General features: G+C 41.0%; 2 protein-coding genes across 4 annotated transcripts; one reads left to right on the plus strand and one right to left on the minus strand.

Moving 5' to 3' along the window:
• Positions 1-955: 955 nt before the first annotated feature.
• Positions 956-5,895, minus strand: zic5 (zic family member 5 (odd-paired homolog, Drosophila)). Its single transcript, XM_021578633.2, has 2 exons — positions 4,660-5,895; positions 956-2,690 (listed from the first exon to the last, which is right to left on the minus strand). Exons 1-2 carry the CDS (start codon positions 5,723-5,725, stop codon positions 2,251-2,253), a joined length of 1,506 nt encoding a protein of 501 aa, XP_021434308.1. The 5' UTR covers positions 5,726-5,895; the 3' UTR covers positions 956-2,250.
• A 4,028-nt stretch (positions 5,896-9,923) lies between these two features.
• Positions 9,924-16,379, plus strand: LOC110501252 (zinc finger protein ZIC 2). 3 transcript variants are annotated; one of them, XM_021578631.2, is made up of 5 exons: positions 9,924-10,179; positions 10,650-10,790; positions 12,640-13,646; positions 15,044-15,207; positions 15,351-16,379. In XM_021578631.2, exons 3-5 carry the CDS (start codon positions 12,671-12,673, stop codon positions 15,543-15,545), a joined length of 1,335 nt encoding a protein of 444 aa, XP_021434306.1. In that variant the 5' UTR covers positions 9,924-10,179; positions 10,650-10,790; positions 12,640-12,670; the 3' UTR covers positions 15,546-16,379. The 3 variants fall into 3 exon arrangements, with proteins under 3 accessions (XP_021434306.1, XP_021434307.1, XP_036814399.1); XM_021578632.2 differs by lacking the exons at positions 9,924-10,179; positions 10,650-10,790 and adding an exon at positions 10,824-12,352; XM_036958504.1 differs by lacking the exons at positions 9,924-10,179; positions 10,650-10,790 and having other exon boundaries at positions 10,824-13,646.
• The last annotated feature ends 2,739 nt before the right edge of the window (positions 16,380-19,118 follow it).

Here is a 19,118-nt window from a genome sequence, read left to right on the forward strand (position 1 = left end):
GGGCCGACTTTGAAAGTGAGGTTGCGCGTTTTAATGGAGGAAATAAGAAGGGGGACTTGTTTTATATAGTCTATACAAGGTCCTACATATTGATATATTTTATATTTTATTGTTTCAATTAATGATTCATGGCTCGGTTGCTTTGTCCTGTCCCGCATTTCAGACAACGCCATTAAGGGGCTATACTTTTCTCCATTAGCCCTGATTGGTTTATACCAGCCCTTTACTGTGCCTGTTGTTTGTGAGTTACCAGTGAAAACTTTATTGAACTGTCAATAATTATGAATTCACATATTCCCTCGCATTTCATCTTTGTCAGCTTTGAGGGGCTCCCCGTTGAATGTTGATTTGTCTCGTTGACAAAACCGTTGATGTTTACGTCTGTGATTATTAGAGTCGGGTATCCAACCAGCCAGTTGCTTGTTTTGGGCAAGGTGTTTGTAGTCTACGATTACTTCGATCATTTGTAGGCTACGATAATGTGATAATAGCTTTACAACTGAGTTTACCAGCAAAACGGTTGCATTTACTGCGTGCAAACAAGTCAATTATGTAGGCATATCCTTATCTAAGGAATGACATCCTACACTGACAGGCCTCATGCATTCTATGAAGAAACAATACAGTTTTGTTAACTAAAACACACGTATTAACTACTAACACGGCCTGGTGTGTTTATTAAGCTTTAAAATGAATTCATCCTGTCAGTTTATTTTTTATTGAACCTTTATTTAACTAGGCAAGTCAGTGAATAACAAATTATTATTTACAATGACGTCCTAGCCTGGCCAAACCCTAACCCGGACGGCGCTGGGCCAATTGTGCGCCGGCCTATGGGACTCCCAATCACGGCCGGTTGTGATACAGCCTGTAATCGAACCAGGGTCTGTAAATGCAGTGCCTTAGACCGCTGCGCCACTCGGGATCACGAACATCAAGGGTCTGCACAATCATAGCTGTTTCATCATCACTTTTTATCCATCGTAAATAATGGCACCATGCACCCCAAATAGAAAAACACAGTCACTACAAAGGGCATGCGAGAAGAGGAACGTTTCACAATACACTGCCTATTCAAGTAAATAATAATTATTTTTCTTTTACAGAACAAAACCATCAGTAGGTCTATTACATATTCACCAAAATTAATATTATTATTCTTTGGTGTCTCTGTAAATCCAGTACAACATTTATACCAGCAAATAAATTACAATGTACAAAACAACATATTATTCGTAATTAAGACTAAGAACAACATTCACGAGCATCAGTACAATTATATACAAATCCGACCGTAATTGACAAAACCTGTCAGTTTACATATTTAGGGTCCCAAAGGACTTATTCGTACTCTTTAACTTGTGTAAAAGTGGTGTGGTTTTTTTGCATAAAATATAGTCTTAAATTGTTCTTAAATATAACAAAAGTCCATCCAAACATGGTCTTAAATCTTAAAACTAAGTTTGGACCCTTTAAGACACTTGCGTCTTAGCAATATTATCATGTGGGTGCGAATGTCTGTCGCTATCTGCAGGTGTTCGATGTTCAATTGGATGTTTAGACTACATTAGTTCTCGCATCTACTGTGAGATATACGTAAGAAAAATGGAATGCCACTCCCCCATTCTTGGATGTTTAGGCAATATTATAGTGTTCATGGGCTGTTGATAATGTTCATGTACTTTGCATGAGCAACGTCTATTTCTTCCCTCTGTCTGGGATTGGACATTGATTAATAAAACAGGTTACATTGCCAGGGATTGCGATCATATGGACAATGTCAATGTAAGCATAATTCATCCGTGTTAAACGATGCAGGCATGTAAATGTAGCCTGCATATGTGTGCATGTGTTTTCTCAAAGACTTATCCTTACTGGTGACATTGTATTTCTGTTCTCAGTATATTTAGGCTTCTCTTGGTCCTCTCTATAGCCTATTTAAATAATAAAGCTTTCAAAATGAATATGATTTCCTTTTCTCAAATAATACTGGTGATTGTAGCTTTTCTATATTGAGACTTGTTGAGATGTTGATACATTCGGCTCTTTAGAAAGCGAACAGAGAGGGCACGTTTTATTGGCTGTTGTTCTTCATCATCATCTGACATCCGCGGCGCTATTTCTTGCTCCATAAAGTCCCACTTATATGCTTACAGTCAGTACAGTCCCCATGCAGGTAGTTCTTACTACACTTCTAACCAGTTGGGAGATAATTTGGGGAATAAACGCAATGTGTTATGTTTGTAAACATTAGAGCATTGTCCTCGGGTCTGAATTTCTGAAAGAGTCCTCTTCGTCTGAGTCCGAAGTTGGCACATCGCTGGAGGGGGTGTGGAGATGGTTGGGTCCCCCGCTCCCCTGGCACACGTACCACTCATTGAGGTTGGTAACCTGAGGCGAGAGGTTCGCGGACCGGTTCCTGTGCGGTTCGGAGGCGGGCGAAAGGGGCGCGCCAAGAGGGTTCGTAGAGGAATGGTATGAAGCGTTGGCAGAAGGGGGCGGGGGCGACTTGCAGTGGACTTTCATGTGCTTTCGCAGCGAGCTGGGGTGCGTGTAGGACTTGTCACAGCCTCTGACTTTGCAGTAGTAAGGCTTGTCACTCGTGTGGACGTGTGAGTGCTTCTTCCGGTCGCTGCTGTTGGCGAATTTCCTGTCGCAGCCATCAAACTCGCACTTGAAAGGCTTCTCCCCTGGAAGAGATTGAGATATTTAGCATTAGAGGCTACTCATATCATATCAGGAAAGGGTGCACGTGTTTTAACATAATATGCAACATAATGATGACATTGTATAATATCCTTTATAAAAACACATTTGATCGAAGTCCAAGAAGTTACCAAATGGATCGGCCCAATAATAATGTTATGACATTAAATGTATACAATATATTCCCAGCAAACAGCAAAGCCAATTTCTTTAAATTTGACATATACAAAGGATCGTCAATTTTCACCGTTATTCAACATGGACGTTCAGATGCTCTACCCAAAGTAGGCCCATAATTGAAACCACCGCTTAACTGGTAACATATCACTTCCCGCAGTATAAGGCTACTCCAAAAATGGTCAGTGTGGCAGCCCACTCTGCCACTAGGGCTTCCTGTCCGATATACCTTATTTATTATACATCTACATCGGCGTCACTCCTCTCCCACATGTACAAGGAATGTTCCTGACTGACTGACGCACGTGGAACATGTCATAGGGTGGCCCGTGGGCTATACACGTGAACGCGCAGGGGAAATGTGTAGACTATACAGTCACTGTTTTTTTCTTCCCATTGCGTCTGTTTTTTCTCGCTGTTGTGAATGCCAGAAGGCGAAAACATTCAGAGGTTGCTTTGATGTAGGCTAATGTTGGCTATGAGATAAGTGCAGCGGACACAAGTGCATTGGTAGTCCTAAATGAATGCCTTTTGGCGAAAGAGAAACATATCTGTTGTAATGCTTGTATTGAGAATAATGTGCATGATTTATGATTGTAAAATGGACAACTCAAAATAGAAAAAACATACATCGGGCCACCATGACAGTGTAGGGGCGACCCCTAGGGTGTATTGTTTGTGTTTGTACTTTAGAAAAACGTGTTATTGCCACAATCTGAGTCTGCACGGAAAAGGGGCTTCTCTTGCTAGCTGTTACTGAGTAATCCCCAAAGGCTTGATGGTGCATCATGAAGGTTTCAGTGGGATCTGCTCTTGTCTCCCTCCTCACTTACTACCAAAGACACTGACATGATCTGATTGCCGTGCTGTTCGCGTGAGTCCAGTCTTGGGAGCCACTTGCTGTCCAAACAGGCCAGCCCTCAATGACACACTTGTCTCACTTACGTCGTCGCCGTGTGAGTTATAAGGTGGAACATTGGGTCTGCTTTGCAGGCTACTCGGTAACATAGCATGCGTGCCGCTGCGTACTGTATTGCATCATACTACAAGTGTTTAGACTGACAAACGCCATCGCTATGGTCGGCCTCTAAGGACATGTACTAGGCTACTGTATATTATTTTGGAAGAAAAGCCAGCCCCAGTAGCCCTTTTCACTTTGTTGTTTTCCTTTGGTCAGCCTGAACTTATTATGGGTCAAGATTCCAATAGGTTATCACCAGCCTATAACACAATAGTCTAAAACTGTTATAACGTTCCCCCCCAAAATAAATGGTTTCATTTTCATCTGGTCTTCTACAGTTTTTAGGAGCTCGATTTAGTAACGTATAACATCCATACTTGACATTGAAGTGATGGTTTGCTTCTGCTGTGAAGAGTCGATTAATCAACATAGCGCTAACATGACCCATAACCGCGTAAACGTCATACGGACTAATAACTAGAACCATATGGCATAATCCCCCACCTCTAGCTTCCACGTCTCTTCGAGTAAATAGCTATCTTTCAGAAAGTTATTACTGTACATCGAATCACGTGATGCCTTGGCTTGACCATAATTCATAATTTTATTCAATTAAATCTCGTTCCTGTTACTTTTACGCATGCTCACCCCATGCCCGCCAGCAATTCAAATGAAAGCTTTTCACAATATATATTTTGTTGTCTATGACAAAAAAAAGTGTCATTAACATTTTTAAAGCGTCTACTTTCATTCAAGAGATCGATTTCTGTTTGTTTTAATGCAGTTCTAAAATCATTCGGAAAACTTGAACTGACCTGTGTGTGTCCTTTTGTGAATCTTTAGATTTTCCGAGCGAGCGAAAACTTTTCCGCAGCCGGGGAAAGGGCAAGGGAATGGTTTCTCTCCCGTGTGAACTCGGATGTGGTTTATCAGTTTGTATTTCGCCTTAAAAGCTTTCCCCTCCCGCGGACATTCCTCCCAGAAGCAGACATGACTGGCTTGCTCCGGTCCCCCGACGTGCTCCACCGTGACATGGTTGACCAGCTCGTGCATGGTGCTGTACGTTTTGGAGCAGGGCTTCTTTGAAGTTTCATCCTGTTCAATCCATTTGCAGATTAACTCTTGCTTGATGGGCTGCCTCATGTATCTCAGAAATGCCCCCGCGGCTCCGTGAGGAGCAGAAGCGATGTTCACATTGAGGTTCATGGAGTTGTAGCTGTGGATAGAAGAGGGTCCATAGTGCTCGGGCCTGTGGCCAAAGTGCTCTGGCCTGCCGTAGATGTCCCCCGGTAGACCCAGACGCATCTGCCCGTTGAGGGCATGGTGGTGGTGGTGGTGGTGGGCACCTGGGGCCGCTTGGTCGTGGAGTCCAGAGAAAAGTGGATGGGCACCAGTTTCGGCGTGCCCATAAGCACCTGTTGGTGCGATGAACATGCCATGGTGATGAGGGGAGGAGGCGGAACTATGCTGGTCGCCAAGTGCATGCATAGCCGAGGCTGAGAGTTCTCTCCTGAGGATGTAGTCCCTGCTGCTAGAGTAGCCTGAGTGGGGGTGAGGAGCCACGGGGAAACCTACTGTGGTCTGAGCAGAAGTGAAGGATGCTGCCGTTGCAGCGGTCTGGGCTTCGTGATGGCTCTGAATGTGCTGAGAGGGGCTAAGTTTGAGAGCGTTTGTCTGTGCCATGTGCTCGGGTCCAAATGGAGTGAGTGCCACTCCGGGGTCGTTGCCCATCTCCCCAGGGTGGTGGTGGGCATGGTGGGAGTGAGGGTGATGCACCCCTAGCCCCGGGAAGCCTGTCATATTCTGATGAGGAAGAGGTTGAGTCGCTGCCAAATCCGCTAATCTTATCGCCGGATTCCTCTTGCTCAAAGGGGGCTCCATAACTACACTGTCAAGTCCATCCACCGCTATTGTTTCTCCCCCACCATCACGCTTTTCTAAAACATTAAAATATATGTATATAAGCGAACTATATAACTTCTTTTGTCCTGCCTCTAACTCTGCTTGTTCCTTTTCCCACTCAGTCCTCAAGCGATTGACAGAACATACAACAGTTGGAGGACACAGTAGGGAATACAGTTTAGAAATGGCACTGCGGGTATTGGATGGATTTCGGTGACTGGCAGTTAAGAGAACGAAGCGATTGGCTGTCGTTCAGCGCAAGGGCTCAGCGGGGTTCCGCCCCCTCGCTCTCTTTATCGCTGTTGACTCCAAAAAGTTTTACACTCAAAGTTACCAGCAAATCAGTTTATGCGGCATGGTGTTTACCCGGGGCTGACGCACGTGGATGAAATTTAGGACGTCTACAGTATTAGAAAGCGTTTATCTCTTCTTGTTCGTATTCTTCTTTAGGGGTGTAACCCCAATGTAGAAAACATAATTTAAAATAAAATATATTCTTATCACCATAACTCAAGTAGGCTATATGTACTTTTATTCAGGTCAAATGAAATACATACACATCAACAATAATGGAGACATTTAGCCAATCAAGTACTTTTAAAGCCATGGTCTCGAACAATGTATTTTGTTTCCAAGACTAATGGCCATAGCGAAAGCTGAAATGTCCACAACACTTCAAAGTCGCTATTCAAATTAGTGATTATTATTTAACAATTTATAATTTAGTATGCAATAGAAATGTTTTATATGCATACAATTATATTTCATATTGTTTCCCACCATAACATCTTTCCCCTTAAAAAAAATGCTTAATGATGTTTCCACTTGATATGGGTGACATACTATGCAGTTGATGTCTGTCCATGTCACATTTCTGAATTATTTATTGAGTTATTGCAACTTTATACTTGGTAGCATAGCGCAGTTTCGCGGGGCCGCAAGATATGAGCAAGCAAAACAGTGATTCAATATTTTTCCATCAGTGATGGATTTGACAAGCTTCTGATGGAGTTGACAACAGATACTCAAAACAGACATATTTTTGCCTCTAAAAATAAAAGTTCAATACAAACAGTTGTAAAGTATGTAACATGATTCATTTGAAAGTACCCAACAAAAACATAACCATACTATCAGATATGTTAGCACTCTGACAGAGTTGAGTTGAACAAAAATCGGACTTCATTCAAGTGATATGCACAATAGCAATTGTGTTAGCCTTAGTTGCTTTATGATCCTAAAACCTCATTAAATGTAACATGTTTGAACCAAAAGTAGTATTAATTGGAAGATGGAGTTGACAGCTGATGCATGGTGATTCCAATACTGTTTGTTTAAATCTATTAAAAGTAGAGAACTTTTCAGACCATGAGTGGTCTTGTTGCACTACATGTAATGAATACATGGATAAAGGGGTCCTTATGGTAGAGCTGTTCCTGCTCATTCCTCATTCATTTAGGATTTTAGACAAATCTGACCAAATCTCAGGACACATCTTTTAGGAATCCGTTGAGATAAATAATTATTTAAAGTCACAGATGGCTATTACAAGAAACGACATAAGATAATTTTCCAGATAATATCCAATATTGCCAGTTAGGAGGGGGTAGGGGCCCCGTCTTGCGGGGACTGCGGAGGTGTCTGTTAAATCGGTGTTTATACTCCAATAATACAGTATTGCATGAGTTGTGCAAGTATGTAACGGAGCACTAGGACAATTTGGAAGTCATTCAATACTGTGCAACCATCCATGCATAACCAAACCGGTCTCAGCCGAAAAGCATGTTGGAATATTTTGTATTTATTTTGTGCTTAGATATAGAGGCACATATCTTATAGGCACATACTGTAGATAGAAAGGAATATTTTATCAATACAAGTATCAAAGAAAAGTGTTAACATCTGAATTGTAGTGTTAAAATTGAGGCCAATGAATTAATTACAAGTAGCCTACACATACCAGGGTGCCAGATTTAACAAATGAAACGTGTTGCATATATAACAATCATGTCCATCGGAGATTTTAGCCAGCAGATGATAAACAATTGCATACACATTATATAACTTATTATATTTTAAGACCTATCTATTTTGCTAAATTACTTTACAAATCTAGGATTTTCATTCTCACCACTACCCCATGCATGGAGGGAGATGAGTAGTGTAAATAGTTTCTCAATAAGTTGCCAGTGATCCACTCAAAATAGTTAAATTCAGTTTTTATGACCCTAGCAAGGAACGGAGTAAGAGAAGCTTGTAAAACCTAGAATTGGTTGACTTTTATGGTCGTGGCCCACGCCTTCTTGTATGGTCCCTGTTCGACACAGCAGGACGTGTATCTGTCATCGATTTCATATGTCTTTTTTTCAGACACCTTTGTAATCGATTTATGATCGGCGGCCTCACACATCTCGATGTAATTGGTTCTTAAAGTGGTAGGAACATGACGGGGTTTGCCCAAAACTACCCCAGTAGTCAACTTCAACTAATTAAATTCATGAATCTAATACTTCTAGACACTTTCGCAGAGTAGTTTTGTTCTCGACATCCCCTATGTGCATGTAAAATTACTATTTCATATTTAATAGCCTACTTTTTTACAGAGGAATTTGTTTGACCCAAGACCTTAGCATAGTTGAATGGTGTCATCACATACTGTAGCTGACAATCTGAACAATTATTATTAATAAATAGTCAACAAATAGTGTTTCCTTGTCTTCTGATTACTTGAAAATCAACAGTTGCACTCATAGTTGATTTTTCCTTTGGAGCAACCTATATATCTCTAAAATACTTAAAAAAAATGCGCAATAACGGACATATTAGACCTAGTGCTTAGTCAAATTATCCATGACTCTGTGTAAATCAGTTGGCCTATATGGGTATTGACTTAAAAGGGAATAGGTCTGCATGCACCTGTGGTTTAAATTCATAATTACCATTGATACGTGCTTCAAAGTGTCATAGAGTGTACTTTTTGGATACAGAGGTCTAGCCTACAATGCGCAATTCAAATAAACAGTAAGCACACATCCCAATATATTGTTAAACATAATTAATAGATGGCCTGCACATACAAATAACAGGTAGGCCTATACATAATTTGGCTCACAAGTTTTTAATTTACATCTAATGAATGGTCAATGAAACAACCCCGTTGGGATACATACAGTACAATGTGTATGTTGTTATCATCTACGAACAAGTGTTTCATTTGATAATACGATTCCAATCTCAAAGTGATCTCTAGGGAATAGTAAAAACAAATGGATATATTATTTTACAAAACACAATAGTATAGAGAAGGGTCCATAGTTGTCAGGCCTAGGCTTCTAGGTTTTTATATAGTAGGCGAAGAAAAAAACTATTACAGAATTTCCGAAGGGTTATTTCAAAGAGCATCCCTCTGAACTTCTCAACTGAATGAAGGAGTTAAATTCCTTGATTCCGATTCGTAAGAAAATGCTCCCAAGGCCTATCCTTACTTCAGACGCTCAGCTGGAAGACGGGCTTTAAACTTCTTAAAAGAAAAGGCTCGTTGTTATCATTTTTATTTTTATTTTACAGAACAAGTCAAGAGGCCAACATATGTGTTATTAATGGGTCATAGGTAAAACATTCATGAAACAAACAAGGTCATGGAAACCACACAAGTAACCTTCCAATGCGTCAACATATTGCTATTGTCAAATGAACTAATGAAATACGCCCGGCTTTTAAGCGCTGCGCCATCAGGGCATGCAATGGTTTTATCCTTGTTGTTGGCAATATTAAAATCATAAGCATTATCATGAATATTTAGTCAGAACTTCTGTGGGATTTTTTTTCTCTGTAAACCAAAAATAGTGAAAGGTGTGTTAGTGTCCATATATTAGTTTATATACATTTTACAATGTATGTCATAGGCTATGTATAACCCTCTTTTAACACTTTCTGGCTCGTCCTGTATTCTGGCTCTGAGAAACTTGTTGAAATGTATGTCGTGGGGAATTTCAGATGGTCCTTTCTTCTAGAGGTAGATGGAAATAAGAACCCATAGCTAGCTATGGGTCTCTGATCCGATTGAGTTTTCTGTCTTTCTCTTTCATTTATTTTTGTCAAGTGACAGGGCCAAGGGGTTTTGTAGTTTTCCACGGAAATAAAGAAGTTCTTTTAAGAAGTCGGCAGACGTGACTTTGAACTTGGATCAGATCCTGCGTGTCCCGTGGTGCGGGGAGAAATAGATTCTTGGAAGAATGGCAGAGAACGCTCTGTCTGCCCCGGCTTGGGGCTGAGTGAGAGAGGGACAGGATTCCCAAAGTTTTCAGACGTCCTACCTACTCTCCGTCCCATTATTGCCCGCTATTTGAAGTGTTTGGGAGCCGAGAGGGACCAGAGAAAGTTTAATTTGTGTTGGAGCAGGAGGACTTGTGGGACTTGAGTTCAATGGGAGTGTAAGTAAACTTCCTTCACTTAGTGTGTACATTTCAATGGGCAGCTGTTGTTGGGAGACCGTTGTTAAACGCAGTCCATACTTTGGATGAAAAGACTCACTATATTAACAAACCTTGCGGTGTTTTTGCAGGCACGACTAGCAAGCGAGGTTTCTTGTTGAGATTGATTGGGACTTTATGGTAGGCTATGGCAATTGAAGGGAAGGACCATTAGGCTATTTTATTCTTTAGTAGCCTATTCTAGAAACTCTATTTTATTAATTAATTAAAAAAATAAATAAATCAACAAACACACCCAATTGTGATAAAGTTACACACAATTATTGTCTGTAATGCTCCCTAATATTTTCACCAAATTATGACTAATTAGAAATAATGGGTGTAGACCTATGGCAGTGTGTTTTGATTATCGTTAGTCAATAGATATCTATAGTAATCTCATTTTACGCATTTTTTAAAAACTTTTCCAGGATAAAAAACATTCAAACACAAGCTCATGCTGTTGATTGCAGATAACATAAACAGTAACCTTATTTTTGGGGCAAGACTGACAAACTGCACAAGCTAAGCAAAGTGAACAAACCACCAACCCGGCTCTCTACAAAAACAAGGTAAGTACTCTCTGAATATTTAGTACCTCGTGTGTGTGTGTGTGTGTGTGTGTGTGTGTGTGTGCGCGCGCGCGTGCAAAGCCATGCTTGGGGAATATATATCCCTGTAGTAAAGATTGAATATGCCATTGAAACAGTAGGCTAATACCACTTCCCAAAACCCAAACCCGTAATACACATGGGAAACCACATTAGAATTACTTTTAGAAGTGTCATTTTATAGGCATTAGTAGACAATTGACTAAAACACTACATTTACAGACTCGTGATGTTTATGTTTTCAAATGATTAGGCAATGTTCTTTAGCAGAATATGAACATCGTGTACTGTTGTCATGTAAAAAAGGGGTAATTCTGGCATTACAATTGGTGCGCAGACTGCTGTGTAATATTTGAACGAATGTACGTATTGACTACATGAGCCTATGGTAGTTCAGTGATGGTTGTAAGAGCAGCTGCTATGAACATACATTATTCCCTTTATGGGGTAAATGATCAGTAAACATTTTTGATAGTACTCTGTTACATATATCTACAAGCTCTACAATAGAAATGTGAGGATAAACAGCAGAAACATAAGATAAGTATAGCGAATCAGAAAACAATATGCCATTTAATGTAAAGAAATACATAATGAATAATGCATAATGCTCACTATTATATGTATTATGTATTCCATGAAATTAAATGGCATATTGGTTTCTGATTTCCTATATCGTATGCTTCAGTTTCCTTTGTATAACTTCACATGTATATTGCAGAGCTTGTAGATATGTAAGCGTCCGTTATTACCCACTTATAAACGCAGCCAGGTCTCCCGTGATATAAGTCAGTTAGTATAAACGCGTGCGTATGCACATAAACGTGTGCGTTATTACGTATAGACTACATATAAACAGTGTCAATACCTAAAATAATGGTTTGGCTAAATCATTTAAAATATTTGCTAACTATATCCGCCTGTCTAATGATAAATTGACTATGACTGTTTACATTTCATTACATGTGCTGACCCCACCTTCTCCCCAAAAGACCAGCTCGCTATTTCAATTATCGTTATTTTCTATCATATTTATTTAACCGTAGCTCAACTTTTAAAGCCCGTTATCACACAACGTGCCATCGTGTTGTCAAGCCACTGGTTATACAACAAGCTATAAAATTAAGGTTTTGAGGAATCATTTCCGATACTATGCCCCCACCCACCCCCCCACCCCACACTCGCTCTCGCTCCCTCTCTCATTGTACCCTTCCCCCTAAAAGCCGCTCCTAACAAGTAGGCGGTAATTATTAGTGAAAATGGCGATCAGCTATTAGTCGTCAAAGCGGTACCTGCTATTGGAGGGGCACTTGGGATTGATGAGACGAAGTGGCCAATGAGACTGCTTGGAATGAATGACCGGGCTTCAGTTAAAGGGGGCGTAAGAGGAGCTAGTGCCAGTCCACGGTGAAAGAGGGACCCTCCGCGATAAACACAGACAAGCGAAAGAAATAAACACACCAATCCGAACAACAATCCGAGATGCTGCAACAACCCGCACTCTCTCCGTGCGAGGACACCTAGTAAGATAATTATTCAATTCTTCCTGTGTGTTTAAACGCAATCAGCATTCACAGTTTCCAGAGGAAAAACGCAAAGGAATCTCTTCGTTTCATGGGGATTTTTAGTAACAAGTTAACTACCAGTGAATATAGATAGACCTGTTTGTGTAGTTTTTTTTCCCCTACGAGCGGATCATCGCTTTGAACTTTGCCTGATATGTTGTTTCCATGCAATGAAGTTGTGAATAACCCTAACCGAATATAACATTGAATTGTACTTTTCCCCCCCAAAATTGTTTGTACACAAGCTGATTCGAACGAAATTCGCTTTGAGAGACCATGTTACTGGACGCAGGTCACCAGTTCCCCGGACTGGGAGTTGGCACGTTTGCCAGGCATCACACAGCGAGCGAGATGCAGGAGAGAGACTTGAGTTTAGCACAAAATAGCTTCGTCGACTCGGCACACATGGGTGCGTTTAAACTGAACCATGATCTTTCTCCGGGACAGAGCTCAGCCTTCACCTCTCAGGCGCCCGGCTACCCCACAGCAGCATTGGGTGCACACGCCGCCCATGTCACATCGTACGCGAGTTCCCCATTCAACTCCACCAGGGACTTTCTTTTTCGCAGCCGCGGCTTCGGAGAATCCTCTCCCGCGAGCAGTCAGCACGCTATTTTCGGCCCCACTACCGGGTCTCTCCATCATTCCCACACAGACAGTCAAGGCCACATTCTGTTCCCCGGGATTCACGACCAGCATGGGTCCCACGGATCCCCGAATGTGCTCAACGGGCAAATGCGTATTGGACTACCAGGTGAGGTTTTCGGGCGTTCCGACCAGTACCACCAGGTCTCCAGCCCAAGGACCGACCCTTATTCGGCCGCCCAGCTCCATAACCAGTACAGCAGCATGAATATGAACATGGGTATGCACATGGGAGCTCACCAGCACCACCCCGGTGCCTTTTTCCGCTACATGCGGCAGCAGTGCATCAAACAGGAGCTCATCTGTAAATGGATCGACCAGGAGCAGCTAAGCAACCCCAAGAAGAGTTGCAACAAAACTTTCAGCACAATGCATGAGCTGGTCACGCACGTCTCCGTGGAGCACGTCGGAGGACCGGAGCAGAGCAACCACATTTGCTTTTGGGAAGAGTGCCCCCGCGAGAGCAAACCGTTTAAGGCAAAATACAAACTGGTGAATCACATTCGGGTCCACACGGGAGAGAAACCCTTCCCCTGCCCCTTCCCTGGATGTGGCAAGGTCTTCGCACGGTCGGAAAACTTGAAGATTCACAAGCGCACACATACAGGTAATTATACAATATTTATAGCATTTTGCCCAAATGTTTCTCATCTCTCGAGCACTTTTTAGTTTTGTAAAAGTATACCGCACAGTTAAGAATTCGCTGTGCCAATGCGCCATGCTATATTTAATCTTAGCCAATTGCGTAGCCTGCAAAAATCAAATTATTCTCGTTGTCAAAACATCCAAGTTTACCAAATTTAAGATGACTATCGATCGATAGGGTATTTTTAGACTGCCAAGGTAGACATTCACACCTATGGTCAAAGTAGATTTGGATTTGAGAAAGAAAAGCTGCTAGCATAACGTGCGAATTGTACTCTAAAAGAGTAAACACATAGCCGACGCGTCTCGAAACGATTAGATTTCATCCAGTTTTGGAGAAACTCAATGTTTTGCAACAATGTGCTAAATTATGTAATATTCTGTCGAGGTTTTATGGTTTGTAAACTTAAAAATGGGTCAAAGGCGAGACGAGGGCTTCTGGCTCGCAGCGGAGCAGTAGTAAATCTCATCACCCGGTTTAATGTTTACGCAAGACTGAGTTTTTAGGATTAAATCCGGAATGCCTCGCCTCTTTTTCACATATCGATTTATTTTGTTTTGTCCGTTGAGAATTATTGTTTGGCATTTTGTTTTCTGGAAATCGTAAAGCGAATTTACTCATCGCAAACATGCAAGTGTGTGAATGTGTGTAATGGCCTATTCTGTTTTCTCAAGCATTCCACTGGCAGTAGCCTAGGTGCTAGATACATTACCAGCCTTTCACTTTGGGACTATTTTCTGGGGGGGATTTAGTTGTGCTATACAGCCATGGAATTGGTCAGGTGATAATTCGTTTTGTTATTGTTTCCCAGCAAATGGTGCGCCTTATGCACCAAGGGCTATTGCCCCACATGGGATGTTTGCGTATTGTTTAGGCTATATACATTTAACTCGGACATGTTGTTACTATTTTGACATCAATTCTACATTTCAGAGCCCTGACATATATTGAAATATAGTAGTCTATGAAATACATAAGTAGGCCTAAATGTACTTAACCTACTGGCTTACTTACATTCAATTGCTGTGATTCAAATAAATAGGCTTCCCATAGGCCTAAATGATAAGCTATTTCTTAAAACCCACCATAAAACAGAACATTTCTGCACCCACGAACATAGTTAATATTTTTTAATTCATTTTGTGTTACAATTGAGATTTAACTGAATGGAAGGCATGTGAGTGAAAATAACGGCACCCACTAAATATGACGAACGCTATGAATTAACCCGTTACTCCTCGTTGAATGGCCATGTTATTGAATCCAACACCTATAGTATTCGGCCTAAGGCATAGACGTTTGGAAGGCTTTTGCTGAACTGAATCTAACGTGTCTGTTTTATACTTCTTTTTCGGCAGGAGAGAAACCATTCCAGTGTGAGTTTGAAGGCTGCGACAGGCGGTTTGCCAACAGCAGCGACCGAAAGAAGCACATGCACGTTCACACGTCAGACAAACCATATCTGTGCAAGATGTGTGACAAGTCCTACACACATCCCAGCTCTCTACGAAAACACATGAAGGTAAATGGTCTTTCACTTTCCAGCTGACAGCAGCATTTAAGGGTTGTGTGCGTCTGTTGTCTGTCTTGAAGCACTTTGAAGTCATACTTCACAATGTGCCTGTCTTGATATCATAAACTCATTTTATCTGCACTTTTCTCCAGGTCCACGAAGCGGCCCCCCCTCCAGCGTCCGACTCATCGCCTGCAGCCAGTTCTGGTTATGAATCGTCCACACCACCCGGCCTCGTCTCCCCTAACACCGAGACCCAAAGCAACAACAATCTGTCCCCCGCAGTCCACAACAACCACAATGGTCACAGCAGCCTATCGTCCAATTTCAGTGAATGGTATGTTTAGGACTGAACCGAAAAGCGAATACAAGACCATTGCTCAGAACCCCTACCAGCGCAGGAGATTCGGACACTTGTGCACCGAGGAGAGCACGAATAACCTACTATGAACGCTTCAAAATCATAAAAAGCGATTCAAAACCACCAGGGAAGAAATCTCACTTACCAACATAAGAAAATATGTGATATGTTTAAGCTGTATTCAATATATTTGTAAATATTACACGCCCTCTTTCCCATTGGTTGTGATAGATTTTGTCAGTCTGTGGTGTATAGATGTTCCTTCAATGGTAGCTATTTCTCTAACTGGACTTTTAGTGCACATTTTACGATTCAAGTTGTATTATGATGTTAAATATTGTGATCCTAAGGCAAATTGATTGTAACTATACTAAACATCTATAAACTGGAAAGAGTGCCAAAGTCAACACTTAACTCAAACAGACCACAATATTTTGCTTGTGAATGTATATTTAGTTTGCTGGGCTTAACTTGTGATGTTTTGTGCTTTGCAAGTTTTGAATTGTGAAATGCTATCTGGAAGATTGTGAGGAAAATAAACGTTGTGCCGTTGGATTTTCTGTACCCTCCTTCCTTTTGTAAATATCGACTGCCTTATTTATCCGTTTGTAATTAAATTATGGTATTTACTTGCTACAGATGAAACAATATTTATAAAGAATGTTTCTTTACTATAAATATGTACAATTATGAGCTAAACACGGGCAGTTGTTTCGTTATGTGTTTTTGTTCAAAGTTAAAGAGGTGTTTTCTTCATTATTGTGATAAGAATTTTACTGCATACAAATATAATAAAAGGTGTTGCAAGCGTTAAAAAATGTCCCCGTCTTGATGTCTTCTTCACACTCATAATGGTTTTGATAGGAACTCTACTGGTGCCAAACATGGTTATTAAGCGGGTTATTTCAGACCAGCATTTTCATATACCAATAAAGCTACGACTCATTTTTGGTCAGCAAGAGTATGCATGCTATAAGGATATGGGTGTATCTGCACTATGTAAATTATATTCTGCTTCCAGTGGTAAAACAAGTGTTGTTTTAGATATGAAACCCCATCAGCTATGGATTCGTATTGCACCACCTCTCGTGAATAAGTCATAACGTATGGCCATCTAACAATCTGTTTGGTGAACATGGTCTGCAATCCCTGTTAATGTGGCTTACAGTGTCAACACGGCAGGCCAAATTCCAAGTTTCAAGATATATGTGTAGCCTAGGCATAACCTTCTCGCTGGTCACAAAACAAACACTGTGGCTGAGGTTAATTTAAGCAGGTAAGGCCAAAATGTAAACTCAACTAAAATGCATGTCTACTTGAAAGTAAAAAGAGTAGGCTATCTAAATCAGGCTACTCAAACCCACATGTTATTAAGCCAAACCTATATTCTAATTACCTCGACAAACCTGTACACACGCACATTAACGCGGTACCTGTACCCTCTGTTTATAGCCTCCTTATTGTTGTCATTTTTTTGTGTTAGTTACTATTATTATTTTTTTAACTTTAGTTTATTTAGTAAATATTTTCTTAACTCTATTTCTCGAACTGTATTGTTGGCGAAGGGCTTGTAAGTAAACGTTTCACGGTATTCGGTTGTACTGTGCCAGTACAATTTGATTTGAACTCCTGCTTATATAATCGCTTGTTTGTCCATGCATCCAAATTAAATACAATGTAGAAAATTAACACCCGGCAATGACTCAGACCATTTCAATTTGAGACTTATGACAGTATCTTTTAACCGTTTTGGCACAGGCTGTACGTTTGGTACAGAGACCCCTGTACTCCCGAAAAGCCAGCCGAATATCCCCTCCCCCACACGGGGAGGTTGCGCAGTCAGTGAAGCCGTGAACTTGAACTTGACTCAGTCCTGAGCGGGGCTGGAGCCTTCTGTATGCCGAGACATGGTTAGGCGTATGAATGCGTATCAATATCATTTATACAGTCGTATTGATTTATTTCAATCACTTGGGTATACTTTCTCTGACTGAGACTGTTGCTTTCTGGAATAGTTAGTGGATTGTATTGTTTAGGCAACACAGGTTGAGAGTAGGGCTACTTGAAACGATTTGAGTGGATGCTTCTGTCTGTGAATAAGACAGCCACGAGGGCTCATTGGTTACAGAACATCTGGCAGGTCCCGATAATCTTTGTACATACCCCCAGTGTATTTGCACTAATTCATAATTAGTAGCCTAAACATGTCTTTGCACTTAATGTATTATGTTTTTGACCATACAGGATTTTTTTTTGTCTGCAGAAAATGTAATTGAGTTATGTGTGAGGGTAGGGAGTGGCCCAAAAAAAAAATATGGTAATGTCATATCATGAGCGATGAACGAGTGCTTGTTGATGCAGGTGGCGAGTAACTGAGGCAGCTTTCTCAGTCTGAGACCATGTGAAGAGGCTATCCCGTCATTGACTTACCTACAATTCTCTGTGGCATATACATAAGCTGCTTACTTATCTCGGCAATCACACAATGTTTCTTCCTACCCCGTTCCAGCTCGGTTGAATCATTCATTGAATCAAAGTTTAATGTTCAGATGTCTTAGACATGTTTTTTTCATTACCCGGATATACGCTATAGCCTGAACTAATTAACTAATGAGTGAACATGCCGTATTCTTTCGAATTATGCTTTTCGATTGATTCTCAATGCCATTGAAATGATAGATTTCGAGTAAATAATTGCTAATGGCACCTGGAAGTGCGGAAGATATGACTTGTGGGGAGCGGGAACATGTCAAAGATCAGCCCCAGGCAGCTCGATGATGCCGCCTCTTCCTCAGCGCATGCTACTCTCAAATGAATCAATGCTGGAGAAGGATGAGCTGGGAGCAGAGGTGTCATGCAAAAAGGGGGTACAAGGGCATGTGCCCCCTTAGATTTGTCCTGTTAAAAAAACACTCCTAGCACCCTGGCAATCTTATACAGTTGGTATTAGCTAGCCCAGATAGGTTCCCAATCTCCCAACCTACGAACTAGCTTCAAGATAGAGTTTGTTGTTTTAGCTGGCATGCCTGTTGGTAGAGTTTAAATATGCTTCTCTACATCTCTGCTAAAATCTGAATAAAATGTTGAAAGGAATGTCTTATTCAGTACATTTAGTTATTGCTTGCTTTTCTAGTTTCTTTAAAAAAATCCACCAGTCAGGAGGATACATACAGCTCAAGAGGTATGCTTAGATATGCATAAAAGTATACATATTTTGTACATAAATTAAACACGGGTATGGTTCTAGATTGCAGAATAAAGCTGTTTCAGGTGTTTCAAAATGCAGAATTTTCCAGTCTCCAGACCAGCCCCCAGTCACCCTCACATACAGTTAGAGCTTCAGAACCTGGCTTTAGGTGCTATTGATAGAGAGAAAACATGTTTTGGTTTCGTTTTGGCACCACTTACCCTACAGGCTAATCTGTCATTTGTGTAAGGTGTATAGGCTAATTATGTAGCCTAAATGTGATACATTTTTAAGCATTATTGCAACATTCAATAAACACGCTTATTCAGAGCTTAGAGTAAACGTCTTTAGCACTTTACCCAAAGTAGCCCA

This window comes from Oncorhynchus mykiss, chromosome 22 (genome assembly GCF_013265735.2).
Source record: "Oncorhynchus mykiss isolate Arlee chromosome 22, USDA_OmykA_1.1, whole genome shotgun sequence".
In the NCBI taxonomy this organism is placed as follows: Eukaryota; Metazoa; Chordata; class Actinopteri; order Salmoniformes; family Salmonidae; genus Oncorhynchus; species Oncorhynchus mykiss.

What these genes read in the sequence shown, in the direction of transcription:
- zic5 (XM_021578633.2), bottom strand. Translation starts at nt 5,725, where the DNA reads ATGGAGCCCCCTTTGAGCAAGAGGAATCCGGCGATAAGATTAGCGGAT. An exon ending in TCACAAAAGGACACACACAG is followed by an intron (nt 2,691 to 4,659) that starts GTCAGTTCAAGT and finishes AATCTCTTCCAG; the next exon opens with GGGAGAAGCCTTTCAAGTGC.
- LOC110501252 (XM_021578631.2), top strand. Translation starts at nt 12,671, where the DNA reads ATGTTACTGGACGCAGGTCACCAGTTCCCCGGACTGGGAGTTGGCACG. An exon ending in TCACAAGCGCACACATACAG is followed by an intron (nt 13,647 to 15,043) that starts GTAATTATACAA and finishes CTTTTTCGGCAG; the next exon opens with GAGAGAAACCATTCCAGTGT. An exon ending in CTCTACGAAAACACATGAAG is followed by an intron (nt 15,208 to 15,350) that starts GTAAATGGTCTT and finishes ACTTTTCTCCAG; the next exon opens with GTCCACGAAGCGGCCCCCCC.